The sequence below is a fragment of the Ciona robusta genome, chromosome 9 (assembly GCF_009617815.1).
Source record: "Ciona robusta chromosome 9, ASM961781v2".
NCBI classification, from domain to species: Eukaryota; Metazoa; Chordata; class Ascidiacea; order Phlebobranchia; family Cionidae; genus Ciona; species Ciona robusta.
The window spans coordinates 5,442,409-5,470,353 of NC_143243.1; the positions used below are offsets into that span (position 1 = coordinate 5,442,409).

Here is a 27,945-nt window from a genome sequence, read left to right on the forward strand (position 1 = left end):
ACCACCAAACCTAATTATTGGGCAAACTTTTCTCCGCTACCTCGTAGCCTTAGGTTGCGCGCCAGCTTTCCGACGTAACTTTTTACCGGTTAGTCATCGGTTAATTACTCACAACTCCGCCGCAATGTCGTTCGCCCGGGTCTGAACAACAGTTTATGGTGAAATTAGTGCGTTGTTATTTCGGTAATCGATTCATAACCAAGACCAGTTTACTTTAACAAACGAAACGCACGTGTACATTTAAATTATCCATGTAAAACGGCAATTGATGCCGAATACAAATGGCCCCGAGCTGCCTATTACTTCTACTCTAATTGGCTTTTAATTGGCACAGCGCAAGCGAACCATTGCAATTAATTTACTCGACTGAAAGCCGCTCTAAACTTTGATTGTAATAAAAACAAATCGAGCATGCCGGCTACGCACGTGTCGCTGGTAATAAAGTACGCAGCTGTATGCAGCTGTATACAATATAGCAAGCGCTCAAACCACCAGCCTGAATTCTGGGAATCCGCAGTTGCTGTGCTCGCAATAACAGCACCAATGAATGGCTTGGTGGTCTCAGTAAAAGGAAGTAACGACTCAATCAAACTGAGGCCTGAAAACAACGAACGTCGGAACATATGGTTTCAATCAACTCGAAAAGCAACACTGACTGGCTAGGAGTGAAGTTTTTGTCTTTAAAAACCGAAGTAACTGCGTCGAATCGGAAAATTATCGCCGCTTGTCTCTGCGAGATAAATGCGGCCACGCTACGTAGAGATAACTCGATTGCGTATCGATTTTATTCCCTTCCAAACTGACAAACCAATAACATTCTAAATCAAAATCACGTATAACTGTATTATCGCTTATTGTGCTTAAGGCTGAGCGTTTCGTCATATAAGATTATGATTGATAGCCGTGGTATCCCGCCTATTACCTCGGTGAACGTTTCTCAACAAAACATGGTATGGAGCCAGTTAAAGGCAACAAGAAGCGTTATATCATTTCTTATAATATCGAAAACTCAGACGCCTCGACAAAACCTGAGACACGATCTACAGCATAGAAGATTCGTGGGACCCTTGTCCTACAGTAAAGAGTCCGGTACGTGACGACTTACTACCAGCGTACAAGTAGGCGCAAGCAAAACAGTCGGCAAATGTTCCATTGAAGGCCTAGACTTTTGTTTGTACGGCACTAATGCCCACTACCTAGCGTACCCAATCCTGTAATGTTGTGATAGCTTTCGGTTTTTGTTAAATCGTTTCTTTATCCGTAAAACCTTTTGTGTTTTAGCGACAGAGACCCTCGGCCTACGGAATACACGCTCTAATGTAAACATTATTTCAGCTTTTCGCATCGAAATTCGGCCCATACGTTACTTAATGCTCGCATGGGTATTGGAAATCCTATTATAAATAGACTACCAGAATTTTATTTGCAGAAATGCTTTTAAGGAATCTTAAAAATCGAACGCCTGAAACCCAAATGTGTTATGCTTCTGGTACATTAAACATATTCCGATTCTCAGATAACCTTTCCATCACGGGCCAAAGAAAATGGATGTTTTAGGGCGACTCATTTATTTCCTGGCTTTATCTATAGATTTTCCCTGACGACCTGTATCGCGCTGCCAACATCGACTGTAACAGAGACACGTCAATATAAAATTGCGACATCGTCACCGCTGTTCAGCAACGCGCCGATAAATAAATAATTTACCTTTCGAAAAACCGGCACGTGAAACCCGAAACCATTCGTATGACTATGATTCAAACATAACGAAAATAACGATGCGATCTATTCTGTACAACAACACATCGATTCGACATCAAATGCGGCTGAAAACGAGCGTCATAACATAATGGCCGCATTAACAGATCAAATATCGTCACTCACGCCATTCGGAGCGTGTCGGTATTAAGTAAATCCTACAACGATATATGCGCCTAATAAATACCTGGTTAGGCTAATCGTTCGTAATTTCCCTTACAGGGCACGCTTAAACGGCTGGAATTACACGAAATTACAGTGGGCATTAGCAAACGTTCTATTGAAATTACACAAACATTTCTTTTATGAAACATCTGGAGATAAGTCACCAATATCAACCATGCATTGTGTGGCCTCACCTCGCCCTACTTATAACAACAAAGCTGTTTTGTGTCTTTACCTGTCAACGGCCAATAACTTACACAAGTTTTCTAAAATATTTTTTACGGAAAAAGCCCCTGAGTCGAATATTTTATCGAATCAGGCTTTTAACAAATCTATATGCAAAGTTCTTCGATTTTTAAAACTCGCGTATAAAGCGCATCACTAAACTACGCAGGTGGTGAACATTCGATGTTGTTCAATTCACTAATCTCGACTTACTAGGACTAATAACTCGCAGCTGCCTGCCGTTTCCCAATGAAGGAAATCAGCCATCGAAACCTGCCACGGTAACTAGTAATTTCAAGACGGGAAAACCTATTGTTTTAGCTCTATTAACTTGTTTACCACGACTGTGCTGTCGGTAACGATGTCAAAATCCAATCAAACTCCAACTAACGGCTCGTTAAATACCTGCCATTTATACGACTCCCAGAAAAAAACGATGCCAAGCTGAACTGGACCAGTTAACTTTTCTCAACAATAGATTAAGTGCGGCGTACCCAGTTAGAGCTACTATTTCTTTAGATATAGCCGCCGGTCTCGTTAATCCCTATCCCAGTTTCGGGCGAACAGGAAGCCGAACTACCACCGAGTTATTGTCAAAGTTAATTGTCAGTTTTCCGAAAACAAATTGTGAAACTTTTCTGCTTCATTTCACCCAAATTGTTTATGTGAACTGAACACAATTTTACCGTCAACGGAAGTAAGCCTTTCCGCATCAAAAAGTTTAAATTAAAACAGAACCTCATCCTACCTTATGTCATTATAAATTAAAAACACATTTTATTCTAATAAAGATCGCTCAAAAATATAACATTCCTCTTTAAGTAAGCATCTGCCTTTACTTATTCTTGTACCTCCGTCCACCACTGCTCTATCAATGCGTATGTGGAAGACACCGTAATGCCCGCGACTTTACGTTGAAGAAGGAAAAAAGTGCGCACCACGTAACCAACCGTCGCTACGCTCACTACGCTGGAAAGTAAACCCCGTCCAATAAACCAGCAGGGGTACACGCCAGACCTGAGGTTCAGTCTGCACCGCTTTCCCTAAATCTCATGGCACCACGGGATAAAAATAAAACAACCAACAGCGGTATACAACGCTATGCATGCAAAACTACTTACAGACGAAATGGAAATATTTAACTTCAGAATACCTACAGGACTCTTGGTCTCAAACTATACAGTTAACTGACTAAATAAGTTGTGTAAATAATTACAAATTTCTCGTAGAAATTTGTAAATTCATTTTTTCATTACTTAATCCTAGCGATTACTATATGAAAATGGCTTGCTTCTTTGGTATACTTTTCCTTCCCATCCCACTAACGATGCCCGATTACTGCCAGATCTGACGCTTGCCAGTTCGCTTTATCCTTATACTCAACAAACCACAACGGAAACGCACTTTCTCCTCGCGGCTCACACTTCGCAACAGCCGCCGCACCGAGCAAGCGACGTGTCTTCCCAAGCCGACCTTGAACTTTTCCGGCGCTAATTAGATCGGACATTTTGCATCTGTTCCGCCGGATTCGTTTCATCATCGATCGGCGTTTGTTTGATGCCGAGGAAATGTACACGCTAATGTTGGTCTGTGTATCAGTCTTTATTCACCAAGCTGCAACCGATTTTTCGATCACATAACCCGCCGACCGATTGCTTCCGTTGCTTGTACAATTTCGCAGCATAACCGACTTATCCATCGGACTCGACACATTGATTTTTTGCCATCGTTTTGAGCGAAATGCAAAAGAGAAACTGTGATCGGCAACCACTAATACAGTTACAGCTATCAGATTCTAACAGATTTAAACCCATATCCGCGTCGAAAACATCAATAAGCGAAGAGCTATTCGAGATTTAATACCCTACTCTACAATATTAAAAGAAAACAAGAACCTAACGTGTCATTCAAATTATTAAGTTGAAATGGCCATACAGATTCCAACGACGAGTGTTATTGTCAATTGCTTTTTTATGTCAACGACGCTGGTTAATCAGCAGGTCAGAAATAACGTTCATATATCCCGTCAACTGCTGATTACACCACCAACAATGAACGCCAATTGGCAGTTATTTTGGTGCGTCAACACATTGTAAGATATACTGAAAAGATTTCCAAGCGTCCTTATACGTTGTTATATGGACTTGCTTTGTGTATAAGATAACTGTTCCCATAGCAAAAGCTGTAAAGCGGGTTATCTAATTGCAATTAATGTCCTGGTATATAAGGTTGGGTGCAATTTGAGCAACGAGGAAGGTCCTGAACAACAAGCGTCCGATGCTAATGGGTTGGAAGGCAGGAAGCTTCACATCATTAATTTTGCTTGTGTTGTTTGCATTTATTTGCATGCTGCAGCTCATTTTCAATTGCTGCCAGGACTAATAGATTTGCCTCGCGTTCCAATCGACAGATTAACGACGGCGGGCTATTGGGATCGATTTGAGTTTATCGAGCGCGTGGGGTTGAATTTAGTCTGCAAAACCTAGCTGGCTGACGAACTTCGTCTTCGAAATTAATTGGCAGCCAAGATAAAAGCATTTCGTTGTCAAAACTCTGCGTAGTAAAATACATGCTCGCAAGTCCCTGCCACAGCCCACTATTCGTCGTTCAAATAGTGCACATCGTGGGGCAGTAATTTCGTTGTCCCACTGCGTAGATCATTCCCGAAATAGAGCGGGCGGACCTAATTGAATCACTCGCACTTGCGAACCGGGTTAATTAAAAATCGAAGACGGCTAAGCTGGCACTGCAGTGTCACTGCTAGCCACATGCAAGTTGTATCACAGTCAAGCTGGCCAGCAAGGATAAATCTTGGCCAGGATGCTCTGCAGTCCTGCGGAGATAGGATCGATTGAACTGCTTTAATCGGATCGATCATTCCCTTGTCAAAGATTATCGTTCTCGGTGAAACAAATTAGCGAATCATCCGTCTGAACGATACATTTGGACGTCATATTTATATATAGATAAACCTAATAACAATGTGGGTATATTTACATTCCTATATATCGCAATTCAGATGAAACAAAAATTTGGTGCTGGTTATTTGCGGGCGCTAATTCGTACTTTTCTAGGGATTTTCTAGTTTGTCCTTTTGTTGCTTGGCGAATTATTTCCTCATTGGGTTTCATTCAACGACAGTAAAATACCAAATACTGTTGCTTGTATTGGTAAACGAACGTACACAGAGTCGTCGTGGGAAGTTGCTGTTTTCAAAGCCAATTAGCAATTTTCTCGGCGCGATCGTCTTGTTTCCGATCCCGAATGAAAGCCCACGCTGGGCGTAACAACATTTCGTCGTCCTTTCAATTCTACTTGTACTGGGCGGACCCACAAAAGTGATAGAAAGTATAAACATTGATACAACAGTCGACCGCACAATGGGACAGGTATCAGGTGCCCTGCACTCGCGAGGGCTTAACGTGTCGCAGTCCCACTCTCATTGTCCAGGTCGATTGCTTGCCATTGTCCCGACAGCCACTTCTGGCTCAATTTTCGGAAAATCCGTGTAGCATAGTTTGATACAGAGCGTATCGACTTACAGTCCTAACTCAATTATTCGCAATTCCATCCCGCTGCAAATAGCAACAGTGCGGAGGCCCAACGGATGATTTGTTGAATTACACGACTTCTTTCTAGAACTGTTGTACCGTCACAAACACGGCTGTGGCGACATCATTTGTTTACCTGTATCCTCTACTTTATGGCATCGTATTCCAATCCGCAGGTGTTTCAATGTTCTATTGAGCTACGATGGAAAACTTCAGTACATTCACTACACTGTACAAGTTACCATTAACCTGTATGAATATTCCGGTGTACCTTTGCTTTATATACATATGCGGGACCCGAAACACGGCTTGGCAGACGTTTATCGCGTACATTTATCATTCGGAACCCGAACAGCCGTTGACAGAAGCAACAGTGTGTGTCACAGGTATAAAGCTGCTGTATTTTCAGCAGGCGCATAAGAAACTTTGACGACCCCTTAACGCCGTCTGTGTCAGCAGGAAGCAGCAGTATCGTGTTCGGGCAAAATATCTGCTTTTTCAACTTGGTTATACCTCGAGCAAACGAAGAAAACACTACCCCGTGACGTCTGGTCGCTGAACCGATTTTAAAGCGGAATCCGATTTCGCTTAAGAATCCAGAGAAAAGCCATAGGATCTATTTTATTTTGCCGGTGATATGACGTTTCCATTTGATTTTTAAATTGGTTAACTCCATTTAAATTACCGATTTCAAAACCCAGAACGAAATTGGGCCACTGAAATTAGTTAGTTAATTATACCCGGAAACTGTGGGCATATCTGTCCAGTCGAAATGCAGGAAAAGTATCTTGAAAATATTCTCGTAACCTTCTGCCGTCGCTCGAAGCGAATATTCAGTAAACGGTTTTGAAAACGTCGCCTTCAATATAATGATGGTTTATAATCGAATCATTTGCGGAGTAATGTGGCAGCGAATCGGGATATAAGGTCTTCGTATCTTTACAAAGACTTTAACACATATGCTGGTCTTGTAATATTTTAAAAATATTTTGTTTTGTAAAAGAGCTTTGTATTTTTGTTTTCCGAAAAATGTTATATATATCTAACTTTTATGAAGGCAGGTATTCATTTTTTGCAAAGTATTTTACACATAGTTTTGGATCGATCTGAATTTGGACCTTGCTTGTTTATGGTCAAGTGAGTTTCTTGTTTGGGTTCGAACTTTCGACTTTGCGGTATTTGGCGCAGGAATTCTGTCCACGGACTGCACAGCATGACGTATTTATTCTTGAATTAGGATACAAATAACTCTTACGGTGTATCTTGGATTTTTGAAACGCGTGGAGGTTAGCCACGACTATACTTAAATTTTGACTACCAAAGTACCACCTTTTAAATAAACCCTGACAAGTATTTTCCGTGATGTTTTTAACCGTAACAGTTCGACTTTAACGGGCGTAAGTGGCGGAAAGTTAGGGACGCTCCAGTCAGCACAAGCACTTCGCATACAGCAATTTAAAATTACGCATCGTTGCGCACCGGTGGCTTAAAACTGAAGTCCACCTCATTCTACTCTACTCAGTTACCAGAGATAAGGCACTACAGTACTCCGCGTTCTTTTAACCGTAAACTTTTACGGCATGTTAATTTTCTGAGTACTTTGCGGTAATGCTTATGTGTTGTATTTCTTATCAATTGCTCTATAGTCGACCACCTGCCCCAATAGGTTACGCTCATCAAGCCACCGAGGGTTTTCCAATCTATACCTCATCGTTTACCTCATCGTTTAGGATGTTGCCAGGAAAAAAATACATGATATTCATAATGTCACCTAAACACATAAACATTTAAATCTAAAAGAAATATTTTTAGTGGTTAAATGATTATCTCTTTTAGATGAATAATACACCTGTCGATAACAGCATATCTGCTTACTTAATTTTTTATTAAAGTGATCTACTTTTCAATTATGTTGCCACATTTACAATTTTTGTGAAGTAAATGTTTTAAGGTTGTTTTGTTAATTAAAATAAAAAAGCGAGCATCGGTAACCCTAAAACGGTAAGAAACTGTCTCGATGTAGATTATTTATAACCAGTTGTTTAAAATGGTGCGTGAAAACAAACCAAACTATACCAATACATATATTAACCCCAGGACAGTTCTAAATGATAAACTCAACTGTATATACTATATCTACATTCTAATCACCACCTATGCATATTTATTTGCATACACGCTTGCCAATAAATCGTTATTCGGCGTCCCTAATAATCAATCTTTCTAGACAAGAATTAAGATATCTGAGTAAAGGTCGAATGTTATTTCTTTTTATTCTTGCTTTGATACTGACTCAGTGTTTTCTTCTACATGGAAATCATCACATTCCTTACAACCCTTGTTTAGTTTCCTGCTCTTTTGGGTCTTTATCCGAGCTCCCCTTATCAGAAGGTTTAGGGGCGTCCTCCATGCCAAAAGATTTAGGATCGAATTGGGGTTGCGGGTCACCCAACCCCCCCATAAAGTTCTGGTTGTCGTTGCCAAAGAATAGAACTTCGTTTTCAGCTTCCGCAATGTCAGTAATGCGGTCGTTATTCTTCCCGTATTGGTCTTGTAATGACGCCATTACAGTACCATTCGTGTGCAGGTCAACTGCTGCGTGGTGTGGTGTGAATGCCAACCTGTAGAAAAAGTCATAATCTAGGCGTGAAAATACAACAAATCTATGTTTGCCCATAGTCATGTATCCCATTTTTATATATTGTTTCGTATGTTTTGCATTTTTTAATGCAAAAAAAATATATTTTTATATATATTTTTTTTTTTCATCTTAAGTTATACTAAACAATTATTATAATTCTCATCTTACCTGTAATGCTATATTTTTTTACAAGCAACTAAATTTAATCTATTCCCCTTTTTTTATATACTTCCATACGCCGTATTTTTACCACTCTAACCTACCCCCACAGAATTTTCTCCGGCAGCAAGAAACAGAAGACTTTTCGTAACCAAGGTCTGTCATTGACATACTTAACAAACCCATGATTAACTGCTTGCATCGTCATCCAATACCCTCCTCGTCGATTAAGACGGATTCGTCCAGGTATACCTGCATGCTCAACAATTTTCTTATGTTAAATCAACACACACTTAGTAATGGCGTTGTTTTGTTTTTTCCATGTATAATTTCCGAATCTATTGGAGATAATCCTCCCTCTGTTTATAGACCTCCAAACCCTTAAATAATGTTTTTTTGAAATGTTTTTATCAAAAAACTTTAAAAGTGATCTCCGACCTGGGCCTGCTAGATATTTATAAAACGTCCCACTTTACCCTGTGTCTCGTTTTACCCCACCTTGCTACAGTACATTGTTTAAATCGGGTTATTCTTTAGTAGGCCATGCTATAAACACACGCATTACGCAACCATACATCCAACCCACTACATTTTGGTTGCTTTCAAACTCTCTCTCGCCACCACGCGGTTTCACTTACCCGGCAAATATGTCTCTGATCGCACCGTAGTATTATCGATATCCCATACTATGAAGCGGCCTCGCCCACTTTCCGAAATCAGTAAACCATCCTCACTAAACGTAGCCTCGACGCTGGTAGGCATGCATAAGCCATCCTTCATATTTATCACTCTCTTAGAAACCGGCGAAAACCGGAATAATCTGCCAGTGCACGATCCTGCCAAGTAAAAAAGATACTGTTGGATAGACAGCAGTTGTTTGATTTGGCAGTCCCCAGAATGTTTTATTATTTTAAAAGTTTTTAACCATTAAACATGTATTGGTTTTTCCATGATTCAGAGTCCATGTTAAAATTATTTTTTATATAAAATTTAAGCTGTTTTGCCGGTCGTCATTTAACACATAGTTGTTTCAATTTTTACCTTCCAAAAACTGGTGCATGTATGTCCGAGCCGAATACTTGCTGCTTGAATCCACAACATAAAGAAGGCCCCCGGTGCCAATTGTAAAGTCCATGAGCGACTTTACAGGCGGGTTTACTTCATGCAGCTCCATTGCCATTATTCTCTTCATAGAACTAAGTTCAATAATGTAAATTCCGTGGTCGGCGTCTCCCACATACAACATACCCATGCTTATACGCAAGCCTGTGGTATAAAATAACGTTAAGTAACCAAGCATATTTATACAACTACATGGACATAACAAAAGTCAAAAAAAAACTTTGACAAAATTACATACGTGGTAACTCCTAAGCACGTGTTTAAACGCATGGCTGCGGTACAAAATAACGTTACCTTTCTATTTTGAAAAATGCCAGCAGTTTTTACAATGCCATGTATGTAGTATACAGGAGACGCAGAGTGTGTAATTGACGATCTTACGCTCTATAGCTGTTAAGTTCTGTAGCATTGCGCTATACTTTGAAGCAATTTTCTTGTTGTTTCTTTGCCACAAATTTGTTTTTAAGCGTTCAAATAAACATACCACGACACTATTACGCAATTTCAGAACAGTCATTTTAACTTTGTCCACGAGCTAATAGTCTTATGTAAAATATTTGTTTACGAAGCTGTTGGTATATATATGTATATATATTATATTTACCAGCCTAGTCTTATGTTTATTAAATATAACACTTTTTAATACTCAATGTCTTCTTACTTATTATATATCCAGGATACGACGACACCAACTTGATTTCGCCCATGCCGACTCTACCGTACTGGTCCTTTTCAATACCAAGCACCGTCCCATCCACCTGGCCAACGAACAGGACCTGGCTTCCGTAGTCAAACACCAAACAACGTGGACTGAACACTTTTAAGGTTCGGATCCTGCAAAGTAAAGATATACGTGAGTCTCTGTAAGATTTTTACGTTTAATCTTTAACACGTTGCGGTTATAAGATTGATATTTTCTATATTTTTTATGTAGTACTGCGGGGTAAAATTGACTGTTAGATGGACACATGGTAACTCGTAAGCTGGCACAAGGTGTATGAAACAGAACACCTGTGTTTTAACGATTGTCATTTTCCGGCCACGCGAGAATAAAATAGGTTACATTCATTCATTCATCCACCTAATATTCCATATTTCATAATCGTGTCTGTAACAATTAACAACGCCATTGTAGAGTCGTAGAGATATAGTTATATATAAATATATAACTATTCTTCGTTTTTGAACGATACAGAGTATAAAACATTCAACTTGGCTACGGCTTAACTTAAGATAACTGCAGTAATCAGTTATTTTGAGCTTTCGTTAATTTTCTCACGTCTCGGCCTATATTACATATGGTAGGGTGGGGGTGATGGGACACCTTTTCGTTTAGTTTTCTCTTTTCATTTGGTGGTAAACAAAGAACATTTAATGAATTATAAAACCGTATCCTCACGACTTCCACAGACCGTTGTTAATTGTTTAAAACACGATCAGGCAATTTGGATATTATGTGTTAAAGGTGTTACATCTTCCCTACTATATATCAACTGTACCAAAAATATTTCATTTAAAATGCGTTATCTTACATTCGAACGTTGGTCAAAATATCATTTAATTCAAACGCGTCGTCCCATACACCACCGTTTGTGAAATTTGTCATCATATCCACTGGTTCTAGCGAAGAAAGCTTGACAGCAAGCATAGACAGTGCAGCTACCAGACAAGCCAAGGCCAAAATCGGAGGGAGTATAATACGAGGATTGAACAGCAGCCGGGCCAACTTTTTGCAATTTGCTTTGAAACGAAACTTTGATTTCTTTTTGGTTCCGTAGATCTGTGCCATATTGTTCAATACACACAAGTAGTCGGGATTTAAATTTCAAAACAGCGAAAGGTTATTTTAACTGATCAGAATTCGGTTTCTGAAGACATATATGTTTAAATGACCATACCGTTCCTACATTTCTATAGCTTGATATATTTATACATTACCAACTGTAAATCAATATTCTACAGCCTTTCCGCACTCATATATTAAGCTATCTGAATGAAGGAATTATTCAACATTACTATTTTCTAAGTTGATAAACAATAGCGAAATAATGCAAACTTCCATATTACAAGGTTTATTTGAAAGATTAAGCCTGGATGTCTAAACTGTTCTCCATTTACTTTTAACTGGCCCGTATAAAATGAACACACGTGTACTGAACGAACTAACGATTGCTGTAACAACAAACTCAACAAGTAGTTTTGATTGGAGTAATGTACCGGTTATGACATATAGAGCGAATCCCATTAGTTAATATAGTTACTATCTTGTACCATACTCAATCATGACTGTTGTGGCGTTGCATTATCTGGCAGTGTTGCGTTGCCAAATTGGAGCTGTATTTCGGTTCTCGTAGCTTATATATTAAACAACTTTCGAAAAAGTAACACTTGGCACTTCTTGTACATAAGTTTAAAAAGCGAAAAACGGTTTGTAGCGATTGTGGTGGAGTTAGTTTGGTATATAATAATTTGTTTGTCACCGCATTTCATCAAAATAGCGAAAAATCTCTTCGCAGAAGGAAATAATTAACACGATCGATATGTTGGCAAGTGGGGATTACAGGGCACGACGTAGTAGCTAATATATAGCACTTTGAAACAAAAATACAAAGTAAAAAGGGTTCGTTGTCACGAAGGATATATCATCTGGCGTATACGAACGGAGTACAGTGCTGGGTGTTAACTAAAAAACAGAAATCTCATTACCGCCTTAGCGAGTGGTGAGTGGTTGGCGAAGTTCGATAGGCAGGTGGAGTTAAAACAAGTTTTCTATGATTGGCTTCGTAGCACGCGCCAGGGTCGTGGTGCGAGTGGCGCCGTGGCGTCGGACGCCTTGTAGTTACTCGGCTGGCGTGGCACCCGCACGAGCATGGCGGCTGCGTAACGTGGTGGTGATGATGGTGGTGTATATGTTGGACTCGGTTCGCCGCTTCGAGTTCGGTTGTTGAAACGTCAAGTGGATCGGGCAGGGTTTCGAAACCCTCGGGAAAACTGAGCTGTTTCGCCGGGTTACCCCGCACTTCAGATGGTAGCGGGCAAGGCGCAATGTCGCAGTCACACGCAGCGTGTCGTATTTGATTTACGTCGTTCCTATCAACCTCATTGCATTCGTAATACATATCATTACGGTTATTCTGGACACCGTTCGACTGCGTTTTTGACTTCTTCCTTGCGCTTGAGCTCCGCGACTCTTTGCTGTCGCTACCGCCCACGCTATGTGGATTTCCAGTGAAGCTAGATGTCGCTACGGAGTTGGTGAGCGGGATTTCCTCGGGACTTGTCTTGTCCGAAGCCTTGTCACTCTTCGTTCTCTTTCCACTGGAATTATCCGAAGCTTTGGACATGTCGTCGGCTGCCAATGGCTCACCCTCTTGCTTTGCTTTCAACCCGTATTTGCCACATAGACAGCCATAGCAGCGTCGGTAGAACTTTCGCCAAGAAGTGATGGTTTTACCCGACAGAATCCAGACCCCGTTCGTAATCCCAATCAACAGAGTCATCGAATACTTGACAATAAACACAGCGAACTCGGGCCCGTTAGCGTTACCGTGACTGCATCTATCACGGCCGTGGAAGGATCGACAGTTGTATGCTTTTGCCCACAGTTCTCGGTTTTGCTGCTCGTAGAAGTAGCACGCCACTAGTGCAGCCGATGGTACCATGTACAGTAAGGAAAATAGACCTATCCGGCCCATTAACTTTTCAAGTGTGTCAGTTTTCTTGCCGACCTACAAAGGTAGAAATCGGGTTACTTTTTTAAAACATCACAAACTTTTACCGAAGAAGGATGAATTGGCGACGGCTTTGTTTTTGAACTAAGGTTCTACATTATTGATAAAAAATGGACAGAAATCATGCATATAATGCTGAGGTCACACTTTTTTCACACACTTTTTTTAAGTAAAAAAAACACTGCTGAAGCGTAACTTAATGTTGGTACAGGCATCTTACCTTTTTAATAGAAGTCCGTATCCTGAAGAGATTTACGAAGCCGAGAAACAGGAACAAACCGCCCAGTGCGAGATACACCACAAGCGGCGCGAGCACGAAGCCCCGCAAAGTTTTCGTGCTTTGGTTTCCGACGAAGCAAATCCCAGATAACACGTCGCCGTCCACGGACGACATTGCTAGTACCTATTTGAACAAGCTAGAGGTAATAAACAGCAGCTGGAATTCGTAATATCGTTCTGCTGTGTTGCGCTGAAAACTTGAAAGTGCCGCTCGGCGGATAACGGCGAACAATCACTCCCTAACGTTAAACAGGCGTCGAGTTTGCCAACATTTGCAACATAGCTAGAACACTGGTTTATTAAGGCTGTGCACTTTTTAATAAAATTAAAAAAAATGTTACTGAAGCATTGGTATAGAACTATAGATACACCCCATGTATACTTACAGTGATGCTTTTTAACGCTGGGATAAGCCAAGCTGCAGCGTGGAAGTATTGCGAATAGCTGGCGATGGCTTCGCTTCCCCATTTCAAACCAGCCGCGAGGAACCAAGTCAGTGACAGAATGACCCACCTGTTTAATAACCTGATTTAGCTTTTAAATTTAATCAACATTTTTCTCTTTTTTATTTCAAGTTTATTGTAGTGTGGGGTAAAATGGAATACCTTTATATATTAGATATCCCAAATTTTATAAACGTGATTTTAACAATTACCAACTCTTCTTTTAGAGTTATGGGAATACGGTTATATAGTTTAGTAAATATTATTCATTTACCATTAAATCAAAATGTTCACCTTAACCCAAGCTATTATATACAAGTTTAAATTGATTATGCAACCAATGCTCTTACCATAAAGCGCCCGCCATTCCGAAAAAATACAGTAGAAGAAAGACAATACTGCACAGGAATGGTCCAGTGGTTTGGTATAAAACTCGATCCGAATGCCAAGCACAAGCAACTGCTTCATGGCCCGCCACAACTCGTATGATGAAACTGTATTGAAGGCACATTGTAATTGTTATCTCACAGCACAAAAATAGGACGATAGGTTACCTTTGAATTTAATTTTTTATTTTGATTTTTTTTGGAGGGGGGGGGGGAGGGTTCGAGATAATTATTTGTTTTGTGTAAATGATTTTACTTATGCTATGTTTGATGAAAAGATTAGTTTTCGCTCCGCTGTACTGCACATACTGTTTGTTTAAAGCTCGTCTAATGTTACAATAGCAGTAGAAACAACATTGAACGCGCGCTGCTTACCCAATACTGACGAACATGTAGCAGGCGGAGAGGAATATGATGGGTCGTTCTGGGTAGGCGAACCTCTGCGTATCTATCAGATATGTTCCCACTGTAAGCATGGTGATAGCAAAGCACACGACTGACCAAACGGTGATCCAGGATTCAGCAAATTTTCGCTTCTCCTCGCTAAAGTAGGGCGACTTGCAGGGCATCGCACAGTTCGGTACACCACCGGTTGTAACCTGAAGTTGAAAAAGTTGTGTTTATTCAGGGTGAGGTGGACGAACTCCAACCCTTGCATTGGAAGCTTAAGTAAACATGCAAAAGGCAAATATTTGCTCTTAGCTCCTCGAATCTTTATACGTCGCGCTCTTTTGGCGTGAATTCAGTAGTAATTCCTCGTCTGTCACTCCAGCGCGGCTCAGCATGGGCATGAACGTGATATATTTGCATTGTATTTCGCGGAACGCCGACCCGAACAAAGGATTCGATGCACCGATAACAGTTTAAACCTTGTCACTCACATTTCACGACGTGCCTCGCGCAGTTCGACATTTGCTTAGCTGCTTTTATGAAGCAGGGGTAGCTGTAGTGGTGGAATCAAAATCGTTGCGGTTTGCCATGACTCCTTACATGCAACTGATCTTGGGCCTGTATACGAATATGGGCATGCAGTTGGAAAGCGGCGAAAGCTACCATTCGTCGCTGTGTCCTCTGCGCGCCCTGCACCGGCCGTGAAAAGATCGACTCTTTTCAATCCTGTCACGCGGGGAAATCATTACAGGAGGCAGGTAAAGGATTCGGTTCAAGTCGAAGTGTAAATAAACTCCTATCCATCATGTCGCACAAGCAACGCAATACACTTATTCGTCTGCAGCGCATGCGGAACAAACTGCTGTCAAATAGCAATTTCCCATTTCCTCAAACTATTTCATTTAAGGTCACAGGGCAACCGTAACTCATGCACTGCATTTGTGGAATGCATGAATATAGATTTGAGCCACTGTAAACAAGGCTATATTTGGGGGTCAGCAAAACACAGTTTTGTTATTACTTCGACTGTTAACAGACGGAACGCGAAAATAAAAGTGAAGCTTCACCGTTTGTTATTTCGCTTGCCGAAAAACACATGCCGTAATGAACGCCCCAAATATCAAGTGCGTTACCGCAACAATAAAACACCAGATACCGCACAAAGAAACGAAAGATAACAATAGGTTGAAAAATGCTGGTTTCGCGAGAAAAACAAGCGCCTCGAATGCAGACGTTTGCAACTCAAACTTGTGTTGCTATTCCACAAACCGAACCTACCCGGAACAAATTCGATTGTGAACGATTTCGACTCCTTTCAATATTTGCGCGATAAAAGTAAATTGCAGGAGGGAATGCGGCTTAATAACTGTTTTATTTTACGCCGATAAAATCCCGCCGAGCCAGCATATTAAATTGGGTAACATTTATTGGGTATTCACACCCGAATTTCGGGTACGGTTTAACCAACACTGTCAAGCGCCGAGTTATTTTTTGCTGTTTTTATCGTAAAGTGATTATTTTGAGATAAATAAAACAAAACATACTAAAAATTAAAAAAAAAACATTTTTACAAGTTTTCGTCATTGTCCAATTTATAATACCACATATAGTTGTTAAAGTTCAGGTGCAATTGGTTCAGGTTGACAGTAGACCTCTCTGTCCGCGATTTAAAGCTGGTAATCGCTAAAACAAATGCCAGTCAGTGCGACGGACGACGCGCTGGGTTGCCAAAATAATTCCTTGTTTGCCTGCGGGCCTGGGTCAAATGCACGGAGGCATTGCTGGCGAAAGTGTAGAGCGTTTGCGCTTCAGCACGAGCCTGAACTTGGTTATGTCACGAGCGATTAGAAATGCGTTGACACCCCGCCACGCTCAGTGAGACGTGCGAAGGAAAATATGATTTACGGACGTGCTATTTTAAGCTGATGACGGCAACACAAATTTGCTCTACTGCGGGAATTCCTGACATAAGCCAACCTGTCGAAGTGTTACCTTCAATATAGAAGCCAAACGTTTCGATCTTGCTGCCTTACCATTAGCAAAGTATATACTCCACAATTACTCACAATTACGACACCGACGTTGACATATTGAGTACATTATATCGCACAGCCTGCATCTAAATCAATCATTTTCAGACACGCAGTTTGGAGCCTAATTTGCAAAGGAAATAAGATACCATGTCGTTACGCGTCAGGAGAAACAAAACGCGCCGCATTTGCGATTAATGAAACCAAAACAGTCCAGTCTGCCGTCTCCCATGTCAATCTGTACGTCCACAAGTCCGTATAGCTGTCACGACTGGCGGCCATTTTCGAGATGACGATGAGACAGCTTGGCGAGGATGCGAAAAATACACTCCGAAAATAATGGTGCTGGAAATTAGAGTTTTCTCCGTTTCAGTATCGCGGTCGAAACAGCAAATATTCAGCCTTAAGCCATTCGCCCAATATCTTAGTAATACCGATCGCATTAGCGTTTTTGCGTGAAGTCGATCCGCTTAAATGTAAACACCTCGCTGGTTCTGGACATTAGCGTTTAATAAACTGCGGGGCGATGTCTTTTCGTGATGAACCCGACACCGCTGTCTGGCAGCCGCACTAAACGGCGACAATCGACCTCGGCTGCGCGCGAGTCTCGTTAACGTCTATTTCATTAGTTACCCACAGATTGATTGATGCACCCTGGCGCCGAAATCTCTACAACAGTCTATAACACTGTTACAATAAATCGGTATACCATTGTTGTGTACACTGAAGGTATATTAGTCTTGCCTAGTGTTCTACGATCCAACCGCCCAAAACCGGTTCTATCTGCTTTGATACTGCTTGTCAGAGGGTCGTACCGGTTGGCCGGTAATACTAACCCACACAGACCATGTTTCACAAAGCCGACGCCTGCCCCTTTAGGATCTTTAACCACAAAAGGCTGCAGCCAAACCGCATTACTTTTACTGCATAATTGGCCCAAAACCCGATGCTCGCAGTTACCGGGATCCCCCACGGTTTAAAACATAGGTTATGGTGCACACAAACCGCGATAGACTTTCTGCCGCGCCCATGTCCCATAATCGAACCCACGGCCCCTTTACCACGGGTAATATACATCTCGCATGGTCCAAAGAGGGTGCGGCAAAACCTACTGCAGTGAAATATACATTACCAATGGCATATTATTCGTTTCTAACTCCTAACGCTCAAGTTGACTATTTAGCTTTATCGCCACAAAATATTTGTGTTTAAATAAAAGGTTACAGTAACAAATTTACAAGACATTACTTTGTCAATACATTTAAAACACCCTTTCCGCCTCATTTGTATAGGTGAAACCTTTATACATATTTATCATTTAACCATTCATAGGCTCTGTATACAGCAGTGTCCTCAGTGACCAAAGGTCAAAATATCAGGAGTGTTTTGCTTCCCTAAACGTAAACACGGTCCCACTGAGTCCCTTAATCAGCATCCTTTGCTCGTTGCGGGCCCACAACAGAGCGCCAGTCTGTGAGAACCGACTTTAATTGGCCACGCTACAGTAACAGCAGGCCGGTAATGACTACTTATCGCAAGGGGCTTGGTTATGCATAGGCACGGAGTAAGCCAGTTTTGGGACATAACTTATGGCCGGAAAAACCAGCTTTGTCAAGCACAATTTAGCAACAGTCTTGTCATTTGATGACTCAATTTGTGACAAACAACTACATGCTTGGATAAGTCGCCACAAAAAAATGGCGGATTCTGTATATACATGGATTCAGATAACGCCCCAAAATCCAATTACATGTTCATCCAATACAGTCGTGCTTTTCTCATTTGGTGTGTTTCGTCAACAAATGTGGGGTAAACAAAAAAGAAGTTCATTAACTTTAACTTGCCCGCGCGCAGCACAGGGCGAGATGTCACTGATTCCATGCAAGATAGGACTGCAAATTTATTTTTCCGGTAACACACGTTAAATAACAAAATTCGGGACGTATTGTACTAAAAAAGTGATGAATATATTACTTTTTATGGTTGTCTAACATATAATGTCACATGAACCCAGATTTTTAGGTGTTTACCAACTAAGTTTCCTAACCTAACACAATTATAAGTTGGTGGTAGTTAGTTATGCTGCGTACCAGCAGGTGAGAAACTCACTAGAATGACAAATCGTCAACGCCACAAACCAATGTGAGCTTGCTGGCTGTCTTTCACGGGTCACGTGACGCGAAACACCACCTGCCAGTCTGAGCATGCGGTACCCACAAAACACCCACCCAGAAAAAGGAATGCGGTTATCGGTTCCTTACAGCAGTGCAGACTTTTTGCCCTCGCCACTTCGTCCAAAATATCAACTTTTCGACCTTGGTTACACCCGATAAAGTGCGCTAATGCAATATTTATCGCGGAAAAATATTTGAACGTCCAGCTCAGCGTGTGCTAATCAAACACTCAATCATCTTCGCCAGTTCGATTAACCACTTATATGATGCGGCCGGTGTTTGGTCTGTGACGGTTCGACCATTGCCCGAAAGATCATTAGCGACGCTTATATACCTATACAGCGTGATGATGGACTTTTATACTATGTGTTGGTGAGACGGCGGCTTGCGGATAAGCAATTAGATATGTACGGCAAAGGCTGGAGACGGTCTCACGCCGGCGATACTGTTTACGCATTCTTATCCGGATTTTGAGAGCTGGCAAGAACGCCGGGATTCGCTAAAAGTGAAAACAAACAGCGGGTGACGAAGAAACCTCCGCCGTCGCTCGATCTTCGTTCCTCCGGCGTCGTGCGCTCGCTGCGCGGTCTTTTCCGTGTGTCGGGTGAACACATGCCCGCTGCCGAAGCGCCCGAAGCTGATGAACAGCGCATTGCTTTTCTCTTCCGTCTAATGAACAGAGGCGTGAGGTAATTTATTTACGTCGGTTTGGGCGCAACACTCGCGCGCCGAACGAACGCTGCAGGCCGCCGAGTGATCCAGCGGGCAGGTTAATTAATTTCACAAGGATTTACACAACACGGCCAGCGGCAAGGAATCGCTTGTCTGAAAATAGTTTTCCCTTAAATTGGCAGCCAAAGCGTAAACTAGCAATCCGAAAATTTCTTTCGGCGTTTCGAACACAGCACGGAAGGATGTGAACACTAAACTATACCTAAATACTCTACAGGCATACAACTGCGCAACTTTTGTATTATAAACCAAGCCACTATAACTTGCCATGTTTTTATAACAAGCAACCGGACCAAGACTGAACCATCAACAAATATGAACGGATTAGTTTATAGATCGACTGCAGTGATATAAGGAACATATAAGCATATAAGAAACCGTCGCCCAAAAAGGTATCCGACATATATGTTTAAACTACCCCCTTCTCCACTTTGCACATGTGTTTGATTAGTATTTTACTTCTTTTGCATTGTTAATAATACTACTGGGCTTCGGATTTTGGATGAATCGTTTATTTCCTCGTTGTAAACCAATTAGCAAAAATTTTGTGAGCCAAACTGCAAGTTCGTGACCCTTTTTTCGTTATCAGCGAATGGGAAGACGCAGTAAACGTGTTGGTTTCTCTCCATCGACAAATACTGATACGATCGTGCAATGTTGACGACCCCAACCCGTGTTCTGGTTTCCACTTAATTAAATCCGCGGCATAATTAAAACTAACAGAAAATTTGCGGAACTAAACTGTGGCGCAAACGTTTATCCGTCTTTTACCGCAGTCTAAAGCAGAGTGGGTACATTTAGGATCGTTTTTCCAGAGGCTGGGCCCACTTTTCGGTTGAGGTTACTTAGTGGCAGTTGTAATAAACAACACGTACAACAGCGCACTTTGGTCGATTATTCACTTTTACCGCAGCTTGCCGCGCGACTCGGCATACGACCAACGAGCGGTAACGTTTGTTACAGTTGCCACAACCAAACGAGCGCTTGCCGAACGCCGTTGATTTTCAATCGGGTTTTCATTGTATACTGAATACAGTGCTGACACCGTCGAGATGCAGATACAGATCGGGTTTAAGTTTTCAGCCCTGATAAGCAAGCACTGTTTGTATAGACCTACTTTTGGTGGTTAAAACACCGCGGACACAGTCTGTGTCTCCTAATTCGTTGTTTAGGTTCCGTACCGCCAAATCAGGAACGAAAAATACATTCCGTAATTACCCGTGTCATTGAAAAATCGGAATAACGCATGTGCTGTAAACTGTAAGTGCATTACTCATTTAAAAGCAATGTCTCTATATATACAGCGAGTGTGTAATTCGTATAAGAGGTCATGAAATACGTGCATTTTCCACCATTACCAAACACAGCATAGGTTATAGCTTACGGGACTATATATCTTGTTGTGTAGTGAGCGGTAATTTTGCTTCGATCCGCATCGAACACCAAAACCACTCCATAAATCAAGGCTGGTGTTTAAACATTGTAAACCTTCCCATTTATTGACTCGAATTGACTTTCCGCGTAGGATTTCTGCGACCGAAGTACGTCACACGCTGGCTGGTCGTTAATCACCGTCGGCGAGTGGATTCGCACGGAATTCATTCCGCTGAGTTGAGGCTCGGTTTACTGCCCCCAGAGACCGGAGAGATAAACGGAGTTTACGCGTTTCGAACTGTGATTTATCACTCTTAGATCACCGCTAGGTTTGAAAAACCAACTTACAGCATGTTGAGTTTCGATTCGAAATTCAGGTCTTTTTTTTGCAAAGAAACCTCTAAGTAAGGTAATGCGAACGTGCGTTCTAAATCTTCTCGTTGACTAACCGAGCGAAATGTTTACAGTAAAATCTTGTCGAGGGATAAACCTAAACCATCGCGCTAAGGCTGAAAACAAAACGCTCGCTTTAGTGGGCTTACGTTAAAGACTCGGAAAATATGTTTATACTTTGACCAAAACCTCCGTATCGCTGTGTACCCACCTTTGGTATTCTACTTCTGACTCACGTCCGAAAATACGAACACCAAATTTAGAAAGTTGAAAATGGAAAAACGATGGACGCATTGAGACATGATTGTTAAGTTTGTCAGACAAGTACACGATGGGCCCATCCATTATAGCGCTTTAGCGAGTGCGAACGCAAGCCTAATTAAGCCAAATTAGCCAGATGCGGTCGGTGCGGTGTTTGCGCTCGCTTAACGAACGAGAAAAGAGCGATTTACAAAAGCGGGAACCCTCCGACAAAAACATGGGAACAGGAAAACTTTTGTACCCACTTTGTATTAAGTGTTCCAATGCTTTAACGTCGAAGAATCGAGTCTTGTTCACTTGATTAAGAGCGACGTGAGTCCAAAGCTTGGATTAGGGAACCGCAGATCAAAGAGATTCGACCAAAATCACCGTGTTCAAAGCGTGCATGGGTTTGTACGTCGAAAAGGCAAGCATTCCGAAAAATTTGGCAACAAGCTTGTGTTTACATTATCTACTGATGAACAAAATCATTTTGCAAATCGGTCCAAAATGTTCAGCGATCCAAGTGATTTGAATAGTTTGGGGTTTTGGGATATTTTTAAACAAAGTCACTGCCACGAAAGACACATTAACTTACGTGATTCATCACATTATACATTTATAGACTCATGGTTACAAATACGCAAGAGTTTACTACATTGAAGAAAGTCGTGTAATTTATTAAAAATGGCAGTTTTTCACTTTTGGAAACAAAATTTTTGACCCACCGACTGCAATTCATCACTCTCCACGATAAACAAAGCTAAAAACGCACTGTTCCTATGGTTTAAGCCTGCCCTGGGTATCGATAAATTTTAACTTTGAAGTCGGGGCGATGATCGGTCATTGTCCGCCTTTTTGGCTGGCTCGATCCGATGTTTGGGAAACACTCCAGGGCCAACAGAAATGCGCTGCGCTGAAGGATCTATACATCACTCATTTTGAAGTGATCGTGCTTTGCTAGGCCTCGATCCCTTAACCCCTTGATACAACCAAACAACCAACAGATTCAATTGAGAATATATAAGAGTTCCTATACTCCTTTGCTTATCGATAAAGAGGCGATAAGTTGTGATAGCTCACAACGTTGTTGCAACACGTAACGCCTTACTGATTACAGCCCTAATCCCCCCTAACAACAAGCAGGATATTGCCAGCGAGGGACAAATACCAGTTCGCGAGGAATTCTCCAGGAATATTACACCGTGAAAGGTTATGGCGTTTTATTGGTCTTTGTCGTCACGGTGTCCAGACGACCTAGACTTTCGAGTGTTAGTCATAATCACGACAACAGTAGCTCGCTTCGATTTGTCTTTCGATTTTTAATTGAGGTGCACGCCCGGAACGGCCGCATACCAAGACCATAGGAAGTATATACCTACTATAGTATGCAGGAGTTGCTCCACCGTTTCTCTGTGGTTTTAACTGCTTTCGGTAGTGACATATTGGACATGGCGCGCAAACAGGGAAATTCTAGCAGGCTGCACTGTTGACTAAAGTCGCACTTCGGAAACAACGTGTGGGATCGGGGCAATAAGATTACAGGCGTCCGTGAACTTGCTCTGTAACAGGAGCTTTGCAAAACTGGCAACGCCTAATGAAGTTGTTGCGTAGGGCTTGTCGCTTTTTAACTGTGGGCAAAATAATCCGCTATACAAGAGTAAATTTTGCGGTCTGTTCTCGCCCGTTTACGGATGAGTGTTTCGACACAAAAGCGTGGTTTGTCAGTAGAAAGAACGACCTTACTTGATATTTACGTTGCCCTGTCTGTCTAGCGTTTAAAACCAAAAAAGAAATTATGGTAACTTAAAAGCTCAACAAACCTTTCCATAAAGCGGGTCTTTCTTGTTCGTAATCTTCACCATGCGCCGTGCACAAGCGCAAGGGCATCCGTTGATAGGTTTATATGGGTGGTGTGTAACGCTTGCAACCGGCCCTCCCGGGGTCGTCTTGCTTCCCCCTTTCTTCGTGATGGTTCTCGGGACTGCGGGCTCTTCTGTAGCTGATCGATTAAAATGTAAACATGGTGGGTTTTTGCCTTGGGAATCCGGAAATTGTTTGCAATCGAAAAGATTCGGCCATGTTCGATCGTATTTTTTCAAAATAGGTTCGCACCCCGCCTTTGCAGCCTCACAGATAAACCTGAAAATGCGCAGGATTTTTATTTCTTTCCTGCTATACCACGCTTGTTAAAATCTGTTTTAACATTTGGAAAATATTTTGGTCTACCTATCGTACAAACACTATAGCATAACATTAAAGTACAACAGATAGTTCCTAAACCTATGATTTAACTGACCTGCAAGGTGGTAAAAAGCCGGGGTATCCAGGTATACAGATCGGGGTGTAAACAGAACACACAAGCAGTTTCATCTCTTCAGCACATTTCGTCTTAGTCAAAGGGCCGAATTGGATCACCTGCGATAAAATCGGACATTGAATAAATTCATGCACGACAAACTAATTTCAACGTTCGTGGGTGGCCTTACGTTGGCAACCGCGAACTTCGACATATTTTCACACTAAACAAAACTTGAATAATGCTCGATTTTAAAGCTAAACACCTGCATTTCTTAAGGGGCATGTTTAGCTTTGCATTTTTTAAACTAAATTACATTTTTTAACACTGTGTTATCGAAACCGTGTGTGGCTGTTATGCCGTATCTTTACACAAGCAATTATATTCCGTACCGTCGCGTTCAATGTGCATTCAGTTTTGTTGCCGAGACGGTCGCGGAAGTGTTAATGAAATTGCTTCGTAATAAAATCAAATTGACGTCCGTTCGAGTGAGACATAAACAGAAACCTGGGATCAAACGACGGCCCTCTAGCTCGACATGGCAACAGGCAAGTAATAAATATTGCAGGCATTGACGTAGTTAATAAATTCAGGACATTATAGAGTGCCACACACAATGAAATCACCGATATTATCTCACGCGGGCCATGCTTTATACAGGGCCACATACCGTACACTGGGCAGAACTGTAACATTCATAATTAAATAACTGATCGTGTTTTCGCGGAATTTTATTGCCAATAATGGTGATAATATACGAAACAAGGTTTAAATTTAGGCTTTAATAATCCTACCCTCATCAGTACAGAAACATATTTTTAATTATAACGTTTGTTTTTTGTACAAGAGCAAATGTAAGGACTTATATGATTATAGCCTAAATATGCGTTGCGATATAGATGATTATCAATTGCACGAACGAAAATCAGCAGACGCATGTAGGCACTGGTGCGTCGTCGACTAGAGTAAAATAGTAGGGCAAGGAGAGATACTATTCAAATATCCCGATCGTGTTTTAAACATGAAATATTGTCTGTAGGAGTCGTAGGGTTACGGTTATATAATTCGTTTTAGTTCTTTGTTTACTACCATGGGACGAGAAAACAGAATGAACGGTGCGGCCTCATCTTCTCCCACCCTACTACATGTATTTTGATCCGAATCCTATTTTACGCAGTTTTTGTGGTTGGAAGATGTTTGCCGAATACTCACCCCAAGAGTCAACAAAACCGATACGCCAAGTTGAGGTTTAAACCGGTGGCCATTAGTTGTTTTGCGAGGTGTTGTGACTTTCGGAGCAGCTCAAAGGCTAAAATTCGGCACCAAAATTGACTACCGTCTTTCCGCTACTTTTAGCAACAGTGTAGTCGAATTAAGCACGGGGCGCTTCAGCCAAAGGAGACTATACGAGTGTTACGTCATCTCGTCGAAGCGTGTCAAACCAGAACCGATGCGTGTTAGCTGCCAAGTTTCAAGTTCAGGGTGGTAGGCGTAGAGAACAGAAGTGGCATAAATTGCCCGCAAAACTCCAACGCTTAAAACACAACAGTTCGAGCACACCCATGGAGAAGTTTGGATTTTGCGGTCGTGCTTTGACAAAGCTTAAGCGGGTTTGGACGTTTAAATAGGAACGTCCTGATTTAGCCGCACAGCGAGCATGCAAATCTCAGATTACGATGCACGGTTAGTTGACTGAGAACTGGATCTCTGCAACTAACACGCTCGCAATTCCAAGTGCGTGTGTTATTTGCAACACCTGCAAGTTTTGGTAAAGATCCATTTATTTAACACGTATATAGCACGCTAGGTTATCAGTATTCACTTGCGTGAGCACAGTTTGTATACATTCAGTTTACTGCACACTTGAATGGCCGTTTAACGTCATTTGACCAGCTGTATTTTACGGGAATCCTTGTAACCATTAAACGGTTTGTCTAAGAATGATTATTCTATGTTTTTAGGAGCTTTTACCACGTGCGTCATCGCAAATATTATTATTAGTATAACCGCATACTGCGAATGCACTTACCGACTGGGCAGCTTCTTTTTGGTCGTATATGTAGCTGGGCGACACAGACATATCGGTAAAATTGTAACCAATATCAATGCACATCGGTACTTGGATAGGTTCGCACATCCCAGTCCCTTGTCTGCCGCTCAAGCCCGAGATCGGTGGCTTTCGTCGGCCGGACAAGGACGGTCCGTTGTCGGCGTAACGAACTGCCGATGTTGGTACCAACATGTCGCTGGCAAGCAGCATGGCAAGAAATGTTAGAGCAACTCCAGACCCCCGACACTTGTTGGTCCATAAATAACTTCGAAATAGTTTTATTATCTGCATGAAAATGTTGTCGACGGCAGTGTTAAGTCTGGTAAATGGGCTTGGTCCAACTGAACGAAACTGGGGTGATACAAAACGTGTACCTAACGTCGCCGAACGTTCGCACCATGCTTCTTTATGTTTACAAGTACATAATGTTGCTGTATCTTGCAACCGGCTTTCTAGCATTGTTCTCTGTTCACAGTAATTTGTGTCTCCATACATTTGCATGAACTCAGTGTCATAAGTTTTGCCTTGACTTTGCTCTAGAGAACATTGAGATCGAATCAGCTCTGAATCTTCCATCAGGTAGTCCAACTTCACGGTACAGCTACAAACCGGTAAATGTCGCTTCCGTGTGCTCTCATTTTCCTAACTGAGCTTGTGTCTGTCGAATAAAACGTTTTATATCGTATGAAAAAAGGCACTACCACTGTAGAAATAAAATGTTCTCCAACTCGCGACAAACATTCCTAAACCACGAACGAGGTACTGCTTCGACTTCTAGCAAATGTCTTTTACTTGTTGTTGCCTGTGCTATGCAGTCACTCTAGCAATTAAAAAACTGCACCTAACGTTTCGATTACCGCAAGCGCGTGAAAGCGCCTCGAGTCTGTCGTATATGCCTCTCGCGATTGCCTCTCTCGGTCTCTTTTCTCTCACTCACAATCGCTCGCATTCCGTGTTAGGCCAGCAGTGCCCGGGAAACGCACAGCGGGACTGTATTTCAAGATTCCTCTGCTTGCCGGGAACCGCTTGACTGGAGGTGTCCTAACCCCGCATGTTTACGGAGCGACTGTTTTTCTGCAGAGCATATTTCGCTTTCAGCTTAAAGCCAACGCTTGAAGCGTCTTCAACTTGTTACTAATCCTTCGATAACAATGCCTAACCCGTTCTGAACCAATTCGCTAAAACAGAATGCCGCTTGCCTAAAACCACCGACGTTGTTGAAATATGAAATTGCAAAACGCACCTAAAATAAGCGACACTTTTGATGTTCTGCTCAACAAAGAAATAAAATCTCACGATGAGCAATTCGAAACCCCCTGACAAAATCACATTTTATCTACGTTTCTAAAAGCATTCTTGAAAAAATCAAACATAATTCACCATATACACATAAGCGCAGAGGACAGACACATATCTTTCAATAAGTAATTGACAAGAAATATTAACATCGGATCAATAGCTCGACAGTAACCGTATAAACATCCCTCGGTTTTATCAAAATATCTCCCGACAAACTAATCCCTCGACTGCTATAGAGACAGATCCCGGTTCACCAGAGATTTCTTTTACATCGACTAATGAAAAGCTACATATACCTTTCATGGGTAAAGGAAATGTATTCAAAACAGCCGAGGAGACAGCTCGTGCCCAAGGTTATACTGCCACAATAGCAGTTGTGATTTTAAACAAAAATAATATTTTCGTTGTCATTGGTCTCCCACAGAATTTGGCGGCTTCCACTGGGGCACTGCCAAGCAACTATTGTTAACTCGTTTGTGTTGAAATCCTTCCGATTTTAATACA

At 41.7% G+C, this 27,945-nt stretch overlaps 2 protein-coding genes across 2 annotated transcripts; both read right to left on the bottom strand.

The window, feature by feature from the left end:
- Positions 1-7,953: 7,953 nt before the first annotated feature.
- LOC149731500 (adipocyte plasma membrane-associated protein-like) lies at positions 7,954-11,773 on the bottom strand. The gene is made up of 6 exons (XM_089885290.1): positions 11,154-11,773; positions 10,283-10,455; positions 9,541-9,765; positions 9,138-9,335; positions 8,604-8,751; positions 7,954-8,320 (listed from the first exon to the last, which is right to left on the bottom strand). Exons 1-6 carry the CDS (start codon positions 11,408-11,410, stop codon positions 8,029-8,031), a joined length of 1,293 nt encoding a protein of 430 aa, XP_089741416.1. The 5' UTR covers positions 11,411-11,773; the 3' UTR covers positions 7,954-8,028.
- Positions 11,774-11,918: 145 nt separating this feature from the next.
- On the bottom strand, positions 11,919-26,965 carry LOC149731501 (frizzled-5-like). The gene is made up of 8 exons (XM_089885285.1): positions 26,122-26,965; positions 24,093-24,211; positions 23,617-23,935; positions 14,836-15,059; positions 14,425-14,568; positions 14,018-14,144; positions 13,573-13,755; positions 11,919-13,349 (listed from the first exon to the last, which is right to left on the bottom strand). Exons 1-8 carry the CDS (start codon positions 26,716-26,718, stop codon positions 12,324-12,326), a joined length of 2,739 nt encoding a protein of 912 aa, XP_089741411.1. The 5' UTR covers positions 26,719-26,965; the 3' UTR covers positions 11,919-12,323.
- Between the last annotated feature and the right edge of the window lie 980 nt (positions 26,966-27,945).

Bases quoted from the DNA above. Each gene is read 5' to 3' on its own strand.
- LOC149731501 (XM_089885285.1), bottom strand. From the start codon at position 26,718: ATGGAAGATTCAGAGCTGATTCGATCTCAATGTTCTCTAGAGCAAAGT. The intron at 23,936-24,092 runs GTCAGTTAAATC...GCGCATTTTCAG, and splicing joins GGCTTTTTACCACCTTGCAG to GTTTATCTGTGAGGCTGCAA. The intron at 13,756-14,017 runs GTAAGTATACAT...TTGTTCAAATAG, and splicing joins CAGCGTTAAAAAGCATCACT to GTACTAGCAATGTCGTCCGT.
- LOC149731500 (XM_089885290.1), bottom strand. From the start codon at position 11,410: ATGGCACAGATCTACGGAACCAAAAAGAAATCAAAGTTTCGTTTCAAA. The intron at 10,456-11,153 runs GTAAGATAACGC...TTTACTTTGCAG, and splicing joins ATTTTGACCAACGTTCGAAT to GATCCGAACCTTAAAAGTGT. The intron at 8,752-9,137 runs GTAAGTGAAACC...TTGAGCATGCAG, and splicing joins ATCAGAGACATATTTGCCGG to GTATACCTGGACGAATCCGT.